This window comes from Pempheris klunzingeri, chromosome 14 (genome assembly GCF_042242105.1).
Source record: "Pempheris klunzingeri isolate RE-2024b chromosome 14, fPemKlu1.hap1, whole genome shotgun sequence".
In the NCBI taxonomy this organism is placed as follows: domain Eukaryota; kingdom Metazoa; phylum Chordata; class Actinopteri; order Acropomatiformes; family Pempheridae; genus Pempheris; species Pempheris klunzingeri.
This window is the reverse complement of record NC_092025.1, coordinates 476943-493802: the sequence shown is the minus strand read 5'-3', so window position 1 is coordinate 493802 and position 16860 is coordinate 476943. Positions and strand designations below refer to the sequence as shown.

General features: G+C 43.1%; 2 protein-coding genes across 2 annotated transcripts in view; one reads left to right on the top strand and one right to left on the bottom strand.

The window, feature by feature from the left end:
• LOC139212918 (E3 ubiquitin-protein ligase RNF43) overlaps positions 1-4494 on the top strand; it is a 69563-nt gene extending 65069 nt beyond the window's left edge. The window contains exons 7-9 of the mRNA XM_070843486.1: positions 292-394; positions 713-2224; positions 2892-4494. Coding sequence (XP_070699587.1) covers positions 292-394; positions 713-2224; positions 2892-2917 — 1641 coding nt within the window. The 3' untranslated portion in view covers positions 2918-4494. The remainder of the gene's footprint in view (positions 1-291; positions 395-712; positions 2225-2891) is intronic.
• A 3524-nt stretch (positions 4495-8018) lies between these two features.
• Positions 8019-15825, bottom strand: hpda (4-hydroxyphenylpyruvate dioxygenase a). Its single transcript, XM_070843704.1, has 13 exons — positions 15805-15825; positions 15536-15598; positions 14798-14902; positions 14641-14683; positions 14459-14541; positions 11214-11303; positions 11012-11118; positions 10389-10466; positions 9694-9856; positions 9418-9489; positions 9194-9316; positions 8985-9101; positions 8019-8323 (listed from the first exon to the last, which is right to left on the bottom strand). Exons 3-13 carry the CDS (start codon positions 14876-14878, stop codon positions 8210-8212), a joined length of 1071 nt encoding a protein of 356 aa, XP_070699805.1. The 5' UTR covers positions 14879-14902; positions 15536-15598; positions 15805-15825; the 3' UTR covers positions 8019-8209.
• Between the last annotated feature and the right edge of the window lie 1035 nt (positions 15826-16860).

Here is a 16860-nt window from a genome sequence, read left to right as displayed (position 1 = left end):
GGACATACTGTTTCTGTATCTGTGTTGGAGTGTGTTATTCAAGTCTTCCTCTGGCCCCTTTTTCATGTGCAATAATTATTTATTTATTTAGTTTTCATTTCATCTTACTCAACAACCACATCGATACGCTGCACACCGTGTGTGTTTACACTGAGAGTGAACATAGTGTACAGATTTATTATTATTACTGTATAGATTTTTCTACTATTGCTTATTTTCTCTATATGCTGCTGTCACATGTGGTGATCAATAAAGTCCATCTTATCTCATCTTATATTATCTTAATCCCAGCATTTGAGGATCATTTCCTGTGCTCATGAGTTCCACAAAGACTGTGTCGACCCCTGGCTGCTACAACATCGCACCTGTCCCCTCTGCATGCACAACATCATGGGTGAGTAGAAGCACACTTCCAGTGAAGCATTGCTGAGGAAGATGCCCAATAGACTGAAGGAATTAAAACTGTAGAAATGTTTTTTTTCTCATAGCTTTTTTTCATTTAACCATGTGGAAATCTGTCAGATTGAGCAGCTTTAGTCCATTTAAAATCGTATATTTATATTTTTAAATGAATGTACAGTTTTGCTATAACTCAGCCATACCTCACCTAACCTCGTAGTGAACCTGCCATGGTAAGGCTCTAGGAGTAGAAGTTGCTCTTATTACAGCCCTGCAGTATTCTGTATATTCTGACTGCTGCTGTGGTCCACAGGGACAGAGCGGCAGCCCCAGAGGAACAGACTCCAGCAGAGTCCAGAGCAAAGCCAGGGTTTCCTGCACAATCAGCCTTACAGCAGCCCACGCAACCACCCCTTCCCCCAGCATGCCATCCCCTTCTCTATGAGGCCCCACTACCCTCGTGGACCCTCTGGACCCTATCCGTCTTTGGGCCACTACACTGGCTCTTCTCCCAGGGACACCCAAGCACTACGTTTCCTAACCAGCAGGCCGCTCGGCTCCGGCTGTGGGTACCACCTTCCCGCAGAGGGTCCTGGGAGGCCCCACAGGATTGGAGGTAACTGCAGGACTTCCACCCACCACTACACCCCCCGTAGGTCCTGCCACAACTATCGCTCATCATGTCCGGCTCAGCGCAGTGCATCCAGCTCAAGACTGCACCACGCAGCCTCCGTCACGCCGCAGCCCCGCGGAGCGCCGGCCCATAGCCGGCAGGACGATGGCAGCTGCTCGGGCGGCAGCTACCACACGGAGCGCAGCGGGTACTTGGCTGATGGGCCGGCGAGTGACTCCAGCTCAGGGCCATGCCACGGCTCCTCCAGCGACTCGGTTCTCAACTGTACTGACGTGTCCCTGCAGGGGGTTTATGGCAGCTGGTCCACCTTCCGTAGCTCTCTGAGCAGCGACTACGATCCATTTGTGTATTATGGGCCAGGTCCTGGGTGTGCCCCCCGCAGGAACAGTCTGGAGGCTTGTGCCCAGGCTCGGCCCAGGTCTCTGGATTCTGTGGTGAACAAAGCAGGCTGCCCCGAAGAACAGCCGCAGACTGTGTTCAGCCACATCCACTACCACCGGCACAGACACCACCACTATGAGGAGGGGGAGCAAAGCCAGGGCCCGAGCAGAGGCTCGGACGAGGAGCAGGGGGCCGCTGCTGCTGCGGCGGCAGCCCCCCCGGCTCTTGTCCTGGACAAAGACTCGCCTGTGTGCCCTTCTAAGCACAGCCCCTGCCAGTGCCCAAAGCCAGACCCCACAGATCGGCCCAGTCCGAGGACAGAGTGTCAGGACCATGAGCCCAGCAGCCCCACGGGACCCCCTGTCCTTGTGTCCCCAATCCCCTTACAGCTTCAACCCCACTGCTGCCACCAGGGGCGCGGACACCCTCCCACCTCTCTTGGGCGGGTGGGTGCCTGCGTGCTTGATGGTCCCTCTGTTCGCTTCCACCAGAGCCTAGATCTGCAGGATGACCGCAGCATCCACATCCACTACGGTCAGGGCCCGGGCTTCTGCTGCTCCCCTCCTGAGCTGCACCCCGCCCTGCTCCCCGTCCCCCTCATTCTGGACTCGGGGGGCATGGAGGACTGGCCTTGTTATGCCGGGGCCCATGTTGTGTGGCAAAAGCGGGTGCAGCAGGCCCGCTCAGAGCCTCAGCTCTTGGGGCCTGGAACTTCTATGGACAGGCCACCCTGCAGGCTCCACCACAGCCCTCCTGCTGACCGCAACACGGACATTTGTTTGTACTGCCAAACATTACACCACAATCAGGGTGGGTGTCTCACTTCTGCTTTTTCTTCTTTCACTTCCATCATTTGATAATGTTGTACTCGCCAAAGTAAAGAGTTCGTTGAGTTAACACAGCAGTCACATGGTCTTAGCCAGACCTCTAACCCGCTGTGTTGGAGGTTAAACTGAAGGGGAACTCACTTGAAGTGTCTTTAATAAGGAACTACAGCAGGTAGAGGAGGTCAGAGTTGAACCAGAAAATCAGACTGTGATGGACATTTACAATTTGGGTACAAATTTTATTGACCTTTTCTTTAGGATAAGGTTGGTTAAGCTGGGACCACCTGTGGGGGTAGAACTGACTCATTTATAGCAGTTGTTGTGTTCATAGATTTCAGCTGTGGTAGTTTTAAACATACACAGTTTTACACATGTTGCCTTTTTGTTGTCAAGCAGGAATAACAGTCAGTCCAAACAGGCGCTTCTAGTGGACATGCTTTGTGTCTCTAATATAGATATATATATAAATACATCGCATAGGTTTAAAAAGTTCTCCTCCAGTTAGTAGTAGTTTCTCGCTAGTAGGAATGATGGGACAAATACACGGAGGAGCCCTGGAAAAAAAACAGAATGATTCTTTTAGACCTGCGTCACGTTCCCTGTTCTTCATGATACGTTGAAGGTGACTCGAGCTGTTTTTGTCTCCACAGGATCAGAAGAGGAGTCTGGTGTGTGAACACTTGTTGCATCCCCATTATCACGCTGCTACACAGGAGCCAGAATGGACAAGCCTCTCATTGGCTACCGCTCTCATGTCTTCCACATAATTCCGCCAGCAATGCCTTCGCTCAGACGATTCCCCAGCTCCCCCCCGGACTCACATTCACACGCTGAGATGCTCTTTCAGCCCAGTTAGATCGAGTTCCGTTGTTATGAAAAGTGAAAAGTATTTTGATTAAATCACGGTAAAGTTTCAGAACGTTGCTGCACCCTTCATAATAATGTGTCCCAAAATATACTGAGTGATTTCAATGTTTGGGAGTTGCTGGGGAAACGACATACACCAGTTTCTGCTTGTCAGCTAAAGGAAGAATATTCATTACCAACTTGATATGCAAGAACAAGAAGTTCCCATGCTCCTTAGTGACAACTAACGAATGATCCTTGCTTAGGGTGTTGAGCCCTCATGAAGTGAGACTCACTCTATTACAGAATAACTTGATTTATCTTAGAGGTACTTACTTTCATTTGCGTGGTCTTCGTCTTCCTTCGCTGAGTCCAGTCTCAGTGCAGAGAAGCTTTTCTCTCCAGCCTACCTCAGCTCACATTTCCTAACACGCCTCACACGGGGGGGGTCTCTAAAGGTACTGCTGTAGTGATTCTTCTTTATTTTTTTTCACGACCGTGTAGCTCCCATAAACTCAACACAAAGTCCGACCTGTCCAAACGGAGAGAAAGGCTGATGCTCAGCCCCTCAAACAACGAGCATTCACTGAGGTTGCTGAGCCTGGCATGGGCCTTGTTTTCATTATTTCAATCATGGCAGCTGTTTTCAACATGTTTGTTTTTCTTTTGGATCATTTCCTGTTTCTTTTTTTTGTTGTAGTCTGTAATGTTCTTCACCTTTCACAATGAACCAGTTTGACTGAATTATGTTGTCGTCGTTACAAGCTGTTGTCTTGTTCACGTCATTTCTCTTGCCAGTGGTTACTTCACATGTTTGAGCTCGGTGCTGATAAACCAACCCCCCCCCCCCCCCCGATCAGTGCAGAGCGAACTGGCCTCATCAGAAGGGTGACGACCACATCCTCTGCTCCTTTCCATCTCAATGTTGTATCATCCTCCCAAAAGCATGTAGCCCCCCTCGCCCCCACCCCACTGTCCTCCAGCAACTAAAGCTCTAGACGAATGTTCAACATTGCAGCCATAGAAAAGAGAGAGTGACTGTTTAATGGTATAACTGGAGTAAAGCCATGCTCGGTAGACCTCACAGTGCCCAGCATCAGCTCAGTCTGCTGCCGTCGCCCCACTTTATCTTTTCTTTTCCCGTGATTTCAAACTGTAATGGGTAGAGCCTGAGAAATGTCTCAGGAACAATCAAACACTGGAAAAATGGGAAGAATTCCTCTTAGCTACAGTAATGATGCCCGAATCAGTGAAAGTCCTTTGTCGTTGCCAGTGTGCATTGCCAGTCCCTGCTTTTGAGATTACAGCACTTGAAGGAAGATCCGCCTTAAAGGATACCACTGGTATTTTAACCCTGCTACAAAAATGTGTCCAGTAGATCGTCTCAGTTGGCCTCCATCCGTACGGTGGCTGTCATTACTGTAATGTGATCCTGTGGGGTAACCACGGCCGTGATAGCATGCCCACTAACAGTGATCGTTTTCGCCACTGACAGACTCCCATTGACATCAACATTACAGCAAGGATCCTTCTTGTTTCTTTATATTACTTGGCTCATTTTCCCTCGCTGACCACTAGAGTTGTGGTCTGGCTGCGTGGACTTTGATGCTTCAACAGATTAGTGCAGATCCAAACTAATTCCTTAAAACACCAAACTCACACAGTAACACGAAAACAAGCCCGTGGAGGCAGCAGTAGAGCGGCGGCTCTCTGAGGAGATCGACTGGACCAGTTCCAAAACTTTTTGTACCTACCAGCCTTTTCAAACCCAAAATATGTTAAAAGAGGGCCCGACTTTAAAAATACTGGAGTTATCAAAGAAATCAAATGCAGTATTTGAAAATGTTTTCGTTCAGATAAATAGTTTTTCAATGTTTAACCATCTCTCAAAATCACAAATGACAATCCAGGTCTAAATATTTATAGATATTCCCTCTTCTCCCATGTATCCACTCTGGCAGACTGACAGACAGAAGATGTGTTTATATCCTGGGAAAATTACCCCGAAACACTTAGACTGTGTAGATAAAAGTCGGCCTCATCATAACCACAGATGTCTTCATGCTGGCATGTACCAGAATAAATCATCTGAGATGGGTGGAATAGGAATCTGTTCTGGCGTGGACTTTCCTTTAAAGTGAAAATGTAAAAGGATTTTTCTCAGCAGTCACACATCAGATGCAGACGAGCTCAGCACAGCCAGCAGACAAAGGGCTGATGTCTATTGCAGTGTAACCAGTAGCACTTACTAAAGCCTCATATGTGCCTTATTCATTCAGACTGTTCATAATGCTAAATCAGGAACCTCCCAACACACTAAGCTCTTACCTGTCCAATCAAAGAGGCAAAATCTTGAACACAGTGAACGTATAACATCGCACGTGTTGTGCCTTTTTCCTGCCTCGACCTTTTCCTTACATCTCAGAATGAAATGTGCCTTCAATGAGGAGAGAGCGAATGGGCCAGAATCGAAGCTGCAGTCCCTTGTACTAATACCTCACTCTGAATGTGTCACAGCAGCGTCCTCCAGCTAACATCTGTTGTTTTTCCTGTCCAAACTGTCTCTGAGGCTGAAATAGAAATGACTGAATTACAAGCAGCACTTTGGCTTGAGCAGATTTTATATTTTAAAAAGAGAGAGAGAGAAAAAACAGCATAAAACTCGTAGTATTAATTTAAAACAAGCCCAGAACCATCGGCACATGGAAAATAGCATTAAGTGATGCCGCAGAATATCTGATGTGATTTCATCCTGTTCAAGATCTTTTCTCTTTGTGTTGTTTGTGTGTTTGTTTTGTTATGTTTTGCAAAAGTAATGAGCTGAAACTGCCTTTTCTAAGAGTAAAAATCCCTCCAGAACTTTAAGGGATCCGTCAGTATATTTTGGATACTTTGTGTACAAAAAGAGAACAACAAAAACAGAAATGAAATAGTGTTGTATTTTATATATAATAGAACATTTCAATATAGTGACATGTCACTAATATATTTATTTACTAATATATTTATCCATTTTGTCCAGGTTTGAAAGAGGTTTCTGTGTAGACTGAATGTTTCTCTTTGGAAACTGTGCAGTAGCATCACAGATGTATCAACCTGTCTTCATTCCAATTATATGCAAATAAATTATTTTGAAATAAGACCTCTGTGCTGAATAAATGTCTCTGCAGGAGAACGCCTAAAGCGACAAACGTGTCGTGTTTCCACGTCAGTGTTGTTAAAGGAACAGTTCGCCCAAAACAGGAGCACAAAAGGAATGGGACAGTTTCTGATGTAGTTGAACAAAATGGGGTTCAATCATTCACAGAGCTGTAACACAGAGCACACGCCTGCAGCTCTAAACACTGATTTACTATAGAAACTGTTTCTGTCTTTTAGAAAAGAGGAAACTAAACAAAGGGCCGAGAATGTAGTCTGCTGCAGGAGGCACCGTGTAAGCTGTACGATCATTGGAATAAAATGTGTGTGTATCCCATAAAGAGCATTACCACTAATGGAGCCATGTGATAACGACGACACAAGCAGATGACAAGAACATATTGTTTTGCAGATAGATTTTACAAGTTTGATTCAAGTTCCTCTAATTGGCTCCATGACTCTCTCTCATGCAGTCTGGCTCTGAACAAGAGAACAAAACGTGGGCTGAACTATTCTACCGTATACATTATGTAGCAATACTCACTTCTCACCTGAGCTGTGCATTATTCTAAAGAAAGATCCCCCCAGGGATGGAACATTATGCACTTATTACTGTCCTCACTTGTCTACAGGAAACTCATTTGACTGGAAACGACGCCGTGGAATGAATGCATGAGATCTTATTTAACCACAGAAAAATCATATCTGATGATCATAACCAAGCAACGTAATTCAATAACATCTGGCATGCAGATCTGGGGGGCTCCGATGGGGGAGACAAGTTTGTGTGTGTGTGTGTTTTCCGGTAAGATTAAGAAATGCGTGAGTGTACATGTATGTCTTACTTCTGTGAGTGCGTCACTCTGTCATGTATATGATGCAGTTATGAGGCAGCTGTATTTGGTAAAACTGTAACCGAGCCCTTGTGGTGGACGGCCTGAAGCAGAATTAAACAAAACAACAGCAAAGATTCTTTGAACACCAACATAGAAAAGTGTTTTGTAGGCAGACATACTCACCCACGATGCTGTTGTCATTGTGAGAGAAGAAGTCTCTAATGATCTGATGTCAAATCGAGTGCATTGGGCGGATGTGAACCCTACTGAAGCCCACGAGTGAGTGCAAAGGCTGAAAAATGTGACATTGTGTTTTTTATGGGCCACTGAATTTTAGTAGATAATAAAAGTTTTATTTGGATTTGAAATATTACTTAAAGTCATATGTTTCAGTCATAAAGATGCAATAGAGATTAGTGCATTTAGGACATTCTATCGTTTTCTACTGCTGAGCAACCTCCCTGTGCCTCTGGCAGACTGGACTCACACAGCTGTTATGGTATAGTGAAGGAAGATCATTGTGAAGACTGTGAATTATAGTGACGAGTGGACATCTGTTGATCCGTAGCTCCAGCACGTGTACAGTTCCCTAACTGCAGCAGCTTATGAGAAATGCTCTTTTAAGGTCAATTATCAGGGTGATAGATAGAGTCTGAAGCCTCTCACAGTCAGGTAACAGCCCTGAGACCTGTCACTGGGATCACATTACAGTATGGAAACATATTGTGAAAGGAGCCCCAAATACAGGTATGAATCTGAAAGTGTCCCCTTTATGGTTATGTCTCTAAAACCAAAACAGTGTTCATTGAAAAAAGACACACTATCACAAAACATACCACAAGGAACAGTTAGACATTTTGGGAAAAACCACTCGACAACCTAATATATGCCAACATTTCAAACTATTCCTTTAAAATCCTTATCCCTGTCTGGTGAACACACACGCTAACCCGCAGGAACATGGGCACGAGTTTCTTTATTTAGCCATACAGAGAGCAATCTACAGACGACCTAAAGCAGATCTGACAGCACATGAAGCCATTTGACACTGTGTGCATGTGTTTGATGTGCTGTTGATTCCCTCTGAAATGTATAGCCATAGATAACAGTCTAAGTGTGGTTTGGCAGCGGCAGCGGCAGGCGGAGGATCAGTAGAAGGCTTTGGCCTGCCCTTCGGGTGTCAGCACAGTGAGGTTGCCCCTGGCATCTTGGTCCTTCTCAATGGCCTCAAAGAGAGACTTGAAGTTCCCTGCCCCAAAGCCCTGGAGGGAGAACAGAAACACACAGATGGCTAATTACTCAAAGAGCTGCAGTCTTCTGTGTCGTTTGTTATGGCTCTGGGGATCTTCTCTCAGACGCCGTTTGGGGCGTTAAGCACTTTGATGTCGGATAAATGCAGATAAATATTCTCACAAGGTTAACACATCCACTGTGCTCTGACAGGGAGCAGCGCAAATTAATCACAGAAATATTTTCATAGCTAATCAAAAGATCAAGTGTTGGTGGTTGCTCTGAGAGATTCTTCGCTGTGGGTCAGATTCGGTTTCTTCACTTTCATGCTCCGTATCCACATGTGTAGATTGGGAGAGACGACAAGATGTGCCTGTTCTGACAAGCGGAGTGGGTGCTGGGCGTTATGAACGAAGTGCCACAGGGTGCAACCCAATCCAAAGATCCCCCTCGCTGTGAAGCAGGCAGCCTTTTAATCTGGATCTGTGAGAGATTTACTGAGCTTTTACAAGTGGGCTACTGTCACACTGCTCAAGCTGGGTGGGAGCTGTAAACAGGTGTTCGGCTGCTCTGTCTCCGCCTCCTAAAGGTGGTGCAGGTAGGAAACGGGACCGCAGGCCTGTGAATCCTATCACACAAGGACTAAAGACAACCCTTAGTTTACCAGGCACACCAGTGGACTCTGGGACTTACGAAGTGGTTGTTCCGCTGAATGACCTCCAGGAAAAGGGTCGGCCTGTCCTGCACAGGTTTGGTGAAGATTTGAAGGAGGTAGCCCTTGTCATCAAAATCAACTAAGATTTTCAGTTCCTTGGAGGGAAACACAGATAGTTTGCATTTTACAACACAAGCAAGAAGGCCGTTAATGATTTCAGGCTCGCTAAAGTAACTCGTCTCCTCACCTGTAAGCGGTCCAGGTCCTCCTTCACCTTGATCTTGGCGGTTTTGAGTTTCTCCCGCAGGGTGTCGTAGTACATGTCAGGCGCTGAGAGGAACTCCATCCCTCGGGCGCGCAGATTCACTATCTATTTAAGGACAAAACAGAAAGAAATGGGGGTCTTAAACTTGCCTTCACTTGCAGATGTTGATGAGGTCTGAAACTTTTACTGTAATCAAAGAGACTCACAGACTGAATAATGTTTGACGTGTTGAGGGCGATGTGCTGGACACCTGGTCCCCCGTTATAGTCCACATATTCCTGTGCAGAGGGTAAACCACGAGCTGTCACAAATTTAAATGTCACAGTCCCCTATTTGCTAACATTTCCACCCATATGGAACATTTTCATTTTGTCCATTTAAGCTAATGCACAGCTGTTCCTCAGCTGCTGGGCTCTGTGATCAACAGACAGTCACAGACCATGAGGGTGTGGAAGTGATAGAATGGACTGATAAAGTCACACCTGGATCTGTGACTTCTTTTTCCCCATTGCAGGCTCATTGATGGGCATCTTGATGGTCTCTTCGTAGTTGGTCACCACTATTGACCTCAGTGAACTGTACTGTGTGTGGATCTGCTTGTCGTCTATTGACCAGAACCGATGGAACATCAAACACTTCTGATACCTGGAATTTGGAGAACACAAACAGAAAGCATAATGATAAGCTAAAGGAACAAGCCATACCTAGTTTCCATCCCTCTTGGTGACTTTTATTGAAACAAAACCTTTCTAGTGCAGCAATGCTGCATCGTGGCCAGCTTCTGATTGTGTGTGCCACCATTTCACCCTGCGGCAGAGACAGACTGACTGCTACAGGAGTGTTTACTTGTCCTTTTAACCTGCGTCTGCTGTGTGTGTGCGTGTGTTTGCGTGTGTGTGTGTGTGTGTGTGTGTGTGTGTGTGTGTGTGTGTGTGCGCTTGTACTTGTTATATAGTGAGGACCACAACATGAGTTTTATTAGCAGAGTGAGGACATTTTGCCTGGTCCTCACAACTTCAAAGGGTTGTTTGGGAGTTTAGACTTGGTTTTAAGGTTCAGGTTAGACTTGGGTTTAGGTTAGGGTAAGGGACTGTGTAATGCATTATGTCAACAATGGTCCTCATAAACATAGAAGTACAAGCATGTGTGTGTACGTGCGCTCTGACAGGAGTCTTACCAGTCTGAAACTGGCACCATTTCATCATCTGGCTGGTTTCCCACAACGTGATCGATGAAGTTCAGACCTCCTGGTGGACTACACAGAAAAGAGGAAAAAAAACATACTGCATGAGTACTTTTCCATGGAAGTTCAGAGTAAAGTAAAGCGCTCCCCCTGCCTGCTTTTCTCTACATTGTTATCTGCAGCGACGTTTGGTCAAATACATTTATTTAGTATTTTGGCTTAAAACCTGGAAAAAGCTCCTCGTCTTATCAAATCATCATGTCAGGCAACGGCACTTTGTCAGCGACTGTCTTTGTGTCATATATACTGACAAAAGTCAGATAATTGAAAGCAGTACACACAATTCTGTGACTAACTTCCATCTAAGCCATGAAATCCCATTTATAAAGCAACCCTGTATAACATTTCCAAATGTCCAATGAATAACATGCTGAGACAATGAAGCCTCGTGCTGAGTTCACTTTAGCTAAAAGAAGATATTTTGATGAGGCCTGTTGGAAATGCAGCACGAGTTGTTGTTACAGTATATCTCAGCATAATTCACAAACAGTACTTGGAAGAGTTTTGACACCAGAACATCCCCCAAATGTATCCTGGTGAAGCTCCGACAGACTCACAGTTTGAATGGGAGAGGATCCCTGAACAGAGGCTCTTTGTAGCCCGGCAGGAACAGGCCTTTGTAGGGGCCGAGGTACTCAATGAGTGTGTGTGTTGTATCTCCATACTGGGGGCGAAACAGGAACACAACATTATCATTTATTTCCAGTTTCATGTGTGTAATTCCTCGAGGCTTTCAGACGTGCGTCTCTCTTTACGTACCGTTTGAATCACAGCATACTTGACCTTCCCGTGGCCGTCCTGCTCCACCCAGGGCTCCTTGACGATCACGGCTCCTCGCTCTTTGGCTGTCTGTCGGTGCAGTGGTGTGGGGATGAGTTGGGAAAAGCAGCAGTGCAACAACAGTGTGTGTGTGTGTGTGTGTGTGTGTGTGTGTGTGTGTGTGTGAAGATGGCTCCTGGAAGCCCTCCAGTGGCTGAGGACAGAATATCTTCCTCCCACTCGCTGTGATATGCTGCTTTATGTAACTCCGACGGTGCTGCTGCGGCTCTCAGTGCTGATTCTGTATCTCTGCAGCCGGCCGACGGTCGACTGAGGGTTCGTCCAAACCTCCGGTCTGACCTTGGCTGAGTCCACTGCACATCAAAGCTGCACTGTCTCACCACCGCCATGTTTACTCCTGTTTCAACACACGCTGAGTGCAGCACACAGGCTTCACCCCACCACTATGTGCTCTGTGATAATACAGGTCTGCTCGGTGTATTTCTACAGAGGTGAGGGAATGTGAATTCAGCAGAACTCAAATCTGTTTCTTATCTTATGTCCTCTATTACTGTACATCCTAAACTTTTTGAGGGGTGTGAATGAACAGTAACTCAATTCCTCAACTTCTACTCCACTACAATTGTACATTTCATTCTGCAACATTTATTTGATAATAACCTAGTTACTAGTTACTTTGCACATTCAGATTAATAATACAAAATACAATCAATAAATGAAGTATGATGTAATAAGACTTTGTTGGTCCCTGGGGGCCGTCCACAAGCTACAAAGCAGGATATGAAGCAGATGAAATGAGTCCCACCTCTGCTGTCTGTAACTTTAAGTGACGAACGGATGAATGCATCATTTATTATGACCCATTTATATAATATCTATTATTCTGCATAATGAGTACCTTTAGATTAGATTAGATTAGATTAATGAGTACCTTTAGATTAGATTAGATTAGATTAGATTAATGAGTACCTTTAGATTAGATTAGATTAGATTAATGAGTACCTTTAGATTAGATTAGATTAGATTAATGAGTACCTTTAGATTAGATTAGATTAGATTAATGAGTACCTTTAGATTAGATTAGATTAATGAGTACCTTTAGATTAGATTAGATTAATGAGTACCTTTAGATTAGATTAGATTAGATTAATGAGTACCTTTAGATTAGATTAGATTAATGAGTACCTTTAGATTAGATTAGATTAGATTAATGAGTACCTTTAGATTAGATTAGATTAGATTAATGAGTACCTTTAGATTAGATTAGATTAGATTAGATTAGATTAGATTAGATTAGATTAGATTAGATTAGATTAGGTTAGATTAATGAGTACCTTTAGATTAGATTAGATTAGATTAGGTTAGATTAATGAGTACCTTTAGATTAGATTAGATTAGATTAGATTAATGAGTACCTTTAGATTAGATCAGATTAGATTAGATTAATGAGTACCTTTAGATTAGATTAGATTAGATTAATGAGTACCTTTAGATTAGATTAGATTAATGAGTACCTTTAGATTAGATTAATGAGTACCTTTAGATTAGATTAGATTAATGAGTACCTTTAGATTAGATTAGATTAGATTAATGAGTACCTTTAGATTAGATTAGATTAATGAGTACCTTTAGATTAGATTAGATTAGATTAGATTAATGAGTACCTTTAGATTAGATTAGATTAGATTAATGAGTACCTTTAGATTAGATTAGATTAATGAGTACCTTTAGATTAGATTAGATTAGATTAGATTAGATTAGATTAGATTAATGAGTACCTTTAGATTAGATTAGATTAGATTAATGAGTACCTTTAGATTAGATTAGATTAGATTAGATTAGATTAATGAGTACCTTTAGATTAGATTATATTAGATTAATGAGTACCTTTAGATTAGATTATATTAGATTAATGAGTACCTTTAGATTAGATTAGATTAGATTAGATTAATGAGTACCTTTAGATTAGATTAATGAGTACCTTTAGATTAGATTAGATTAATGAGTACCTTTAGATTAGATTAGATTAGATTAATGAGTACCTTTAGATTAGATTAGATTAGATTAATGAGTACCTTTAGATTAGATTAGATTAGATTAGATTAGATTAATGAGTACCTTTAGATTAGATTAGATTAGATTAGATTAGATTAGATTAGATTAGATTAGATTAGATTAGATTAGATTAGGTTAGATTAATGAGTACCTTTAGATTAGATTAGATTAGATTAGGTTAGATTAATGAGTACCTTTAGATTAGATTAGATTAGATTAGATTAATGAGTACCTTTAGATTAGATCAGATTAGATTAGATTAATGAGTACCTTTAGATTAGATTAGATTAGATTAATGAGTACCTTTAGATTAGATTAGATTAATGAGTACCTTTAGATTAGATTAATGAGTACCTTTAGATTAGATTAGATTAATGAGTACCTTTAGATTAGATTAGATTAGATTAATGAGTACCTTTAGATTAGATTAGATTAATGAGTACCTTTAGATTAGATTAGATTAGATTAGATTAATGAGTACCTTTAGATTAGATTAGATTAGATTAATGAGTACCTTTAGATTAGATTAGATTAATGAGTACCTTTAGATTAGATTAGATTAGATTAGATTAGATTAGATTAGATTAATGAGTACCTTTAGATTAGATTAGATTAGATTAATGAGTACCTTTAGATTAGATTAGATTAGATTAGATTAGATTAATGAGTACCTTTAGATTAGATTATATTAGATTAATGAGTACCTTTAGATTAGATTATATTAGATTAATGAGTACCTTTAGATTAGATTAGATTAGATTAGATTAATGAGTACCTTTAGATTAGATTAATGAGTACCTTTAGATTAGATTAGATTAATGAGTACCTTTAGATTAGATTAGATTAGATTAATGAGTACCTTTAGATTAGATTAGATTAGATTAATGAGTACCTTTACATTTCAAGTGAATTTTGATGCTAATTTTGAACTTTTTTCACCAAACATTTGGAGTAAATCTACGCTGTGGTGCTCTTCACTTCTTCCATCACTGTGCATAAACACAGCTCTGTGAAAAGGACCAGTAAGTGTTTCACACTGGCTGTTTCAAATGATATGAAACATGTTCGTGTTCCTCCTGCAGGGGGGGGGGGCAGGTCGATCCAAAGTGGGACTAAACACATCAGCACTTCAGTCTTTGCTTTCTGATGCTTGTGTGAATCGTTGTTACCTTGATTAAGAAGTCACAGTCCTCCACCTGGAAAGCGATGTCTTTCACTCCGTCCCCATGCTTCAGCAAGTGTTCTCCCATTTCTGGGGGAAGATAAAAGCGTGTTGAAATACAGACACACTGCAGGTCATGTTCACAGCGTCTCATCTCCTTCATGGTTTCAAGCTTTCTGTGACACTCGCCTTCATTTCCAGGATTTAGCGGCGACTCAAACGCAAACATTATCTGTGAGGAGAGACAGGAGGGAGTTGGTCATGTTTGTGGAGAGGATCACTGATTGAGTGTGAATTCAAGCACGTGGGTGTTTATTGGGTCAGCACAGGATGTGGAAGAGCGTACCTTATCCTGTCTGATGACGTGAGACACCACTGCTCGGCTGCCCGTCTCCAAACCCTTATAGGCCAGAGGCTCGAAGCCCATCTTATCACAGTAGAAGGAGGCTGCCTGCAGAGTGACCAGACTGTTTTTACTGGGAAGAGAACGTCTGATGAACTTTGACAAAGTGAGATACAGTTTGAGAGTTCATCTCCTGCCAGAAACGTATTGACTGTTTATTGCTCAACCCTGGCTGTGTGTTCAATGGACCGAGGTAGATAATGAATCATTATGTTTCCCACTCCACAAATGTAATTTCATTTTTGTCTATAATATGTCAGAGGCTTGTCAAAAATGGCCTTTCCACTTCGCCACAGCTGAAAGTGGAGGCATCAAGTGTACTGTCACGTCTGGCAAAGCAAAGCAGCAAATCATCACGTTTCAAAAGCTGGAACCATCGTTAGTTTTGGCCTGACTGGGAGAACTAATTGCTTGAGAATTAACTAACTGATTAACTTGCTATGGTTTGACCGGCCTGTCGTTCATAAATGAATTTCAAATTGTTTTGGGCAGAAAGAACAGAGGCTGGAGGTGCCAGAGCCTACAGATCAAACTCCTTTTAGCTGTTTATGGAGTCACAGTTAGAGTATGAATACTGAACACAATGACTTCTATGTGAATTTACTAGTGCTGAACTCATGAAAACAACACAGACGACAGAAAAGTCAACACTGAATCCTACGTCAGCGTTTGGATACTGACCTGTTTGGCATTGCCGACCCAGAAGGTGAGATGGTGAAACCTGACAAACTTTCCCCTCGCGGGCTAAAAGGCAAACAGAAGAATTACTTCACCTGATGGGAACAAACGCAACAAAGTGATTTTGTATGAAGTAATTAGCTTCTCCCCTAAAGACTTGTGATGAAAGTTTAGAGTAGTTCAGCCGCTCGGCCATGAGTGAGGCCTTCTTCTGCACGACTAACACATCACACACTGCTGCACAGTGCCATCGGAGGCTGTCTTCCTCTTACCTTCTCCCCTTTATCTGTGTAGCTTGTCTAAAAAGAAAGAAAAGATAGAAATAAATCATCATGACTTCCATCCACATGTTTCCAGACTAACCTACAGTCAACACATCTGTCAGGTTCTTCTCCGCTGACTGATCGGAGCAGAGCACCTGCTCCACATAACTGACCCTGACAATGCTGAGGTCTCTTACCATGCTGTGATTCAGACAACAGACAGATCAAAATCAGAACCCAGCCTGACAGCGTGCAGATAAGTACTGACCTGAGGGCCAGCTGTGATTGGTCCTTTAGGATCTACACCCACCTGTCCGCCTCCTCGCTTCCTGCTGCGCTGAGGCTAAAAAGTTCAACAGCATGGCCAAGTTCTGACTTCTCTGCCGAGTCCAGTGTCTAACCAGCCCCGGGCCTCGTCGTCATAGAAACATAGACACATTAACCTGAGTGCAGGGAAAACAATGAGGCTCACTCAGGTGGACATACAGTGGTTTTCTGTAATATGACAGACTCGTTACTGCCTGAAATAGAAGTACTGAACACAGCACTGTGTGAGATCCATGGCAGTAGGTGGTCTGTTCCCACCACCAGAGGGAGCAATGCAGCCTGATTTAAACTGCCATGACAGAAACAGTCATTCAATCATGTACTAGGAGATCAGACAGCAAACCAGAACTTTCTATCAGCACATGAAGTCATTTTGAGTCGTTTCTTATGTTATTGCTATTCTTGGAGATTATCAAGAGCCTTTAATTTCCTTTTCATCAGGATACACGGTGACATAAACATTAAAAAGAAGGCTGCGGTCACTAGCGTGAGAGGATCTCAAAGCTTATTCACCGTTGTTTACCAGTGATCATCACAGCGTGTGGTGCATCAAAACCCCTGGTAATGACGGCTGTGTGCACACATGCAGTACTTTTTAAAAACGCTTTGGCAGTGTTACAAAAGACGTCCACGTGTTTTGTGTAGCTGACAAAAGGGTTGTAGCAAACACAGGGCTGAGGTCAGGCGTTGTGTAGCTGCTGACTGGTATCGGAGAGCACACGAGGTCACGTCCAGGCT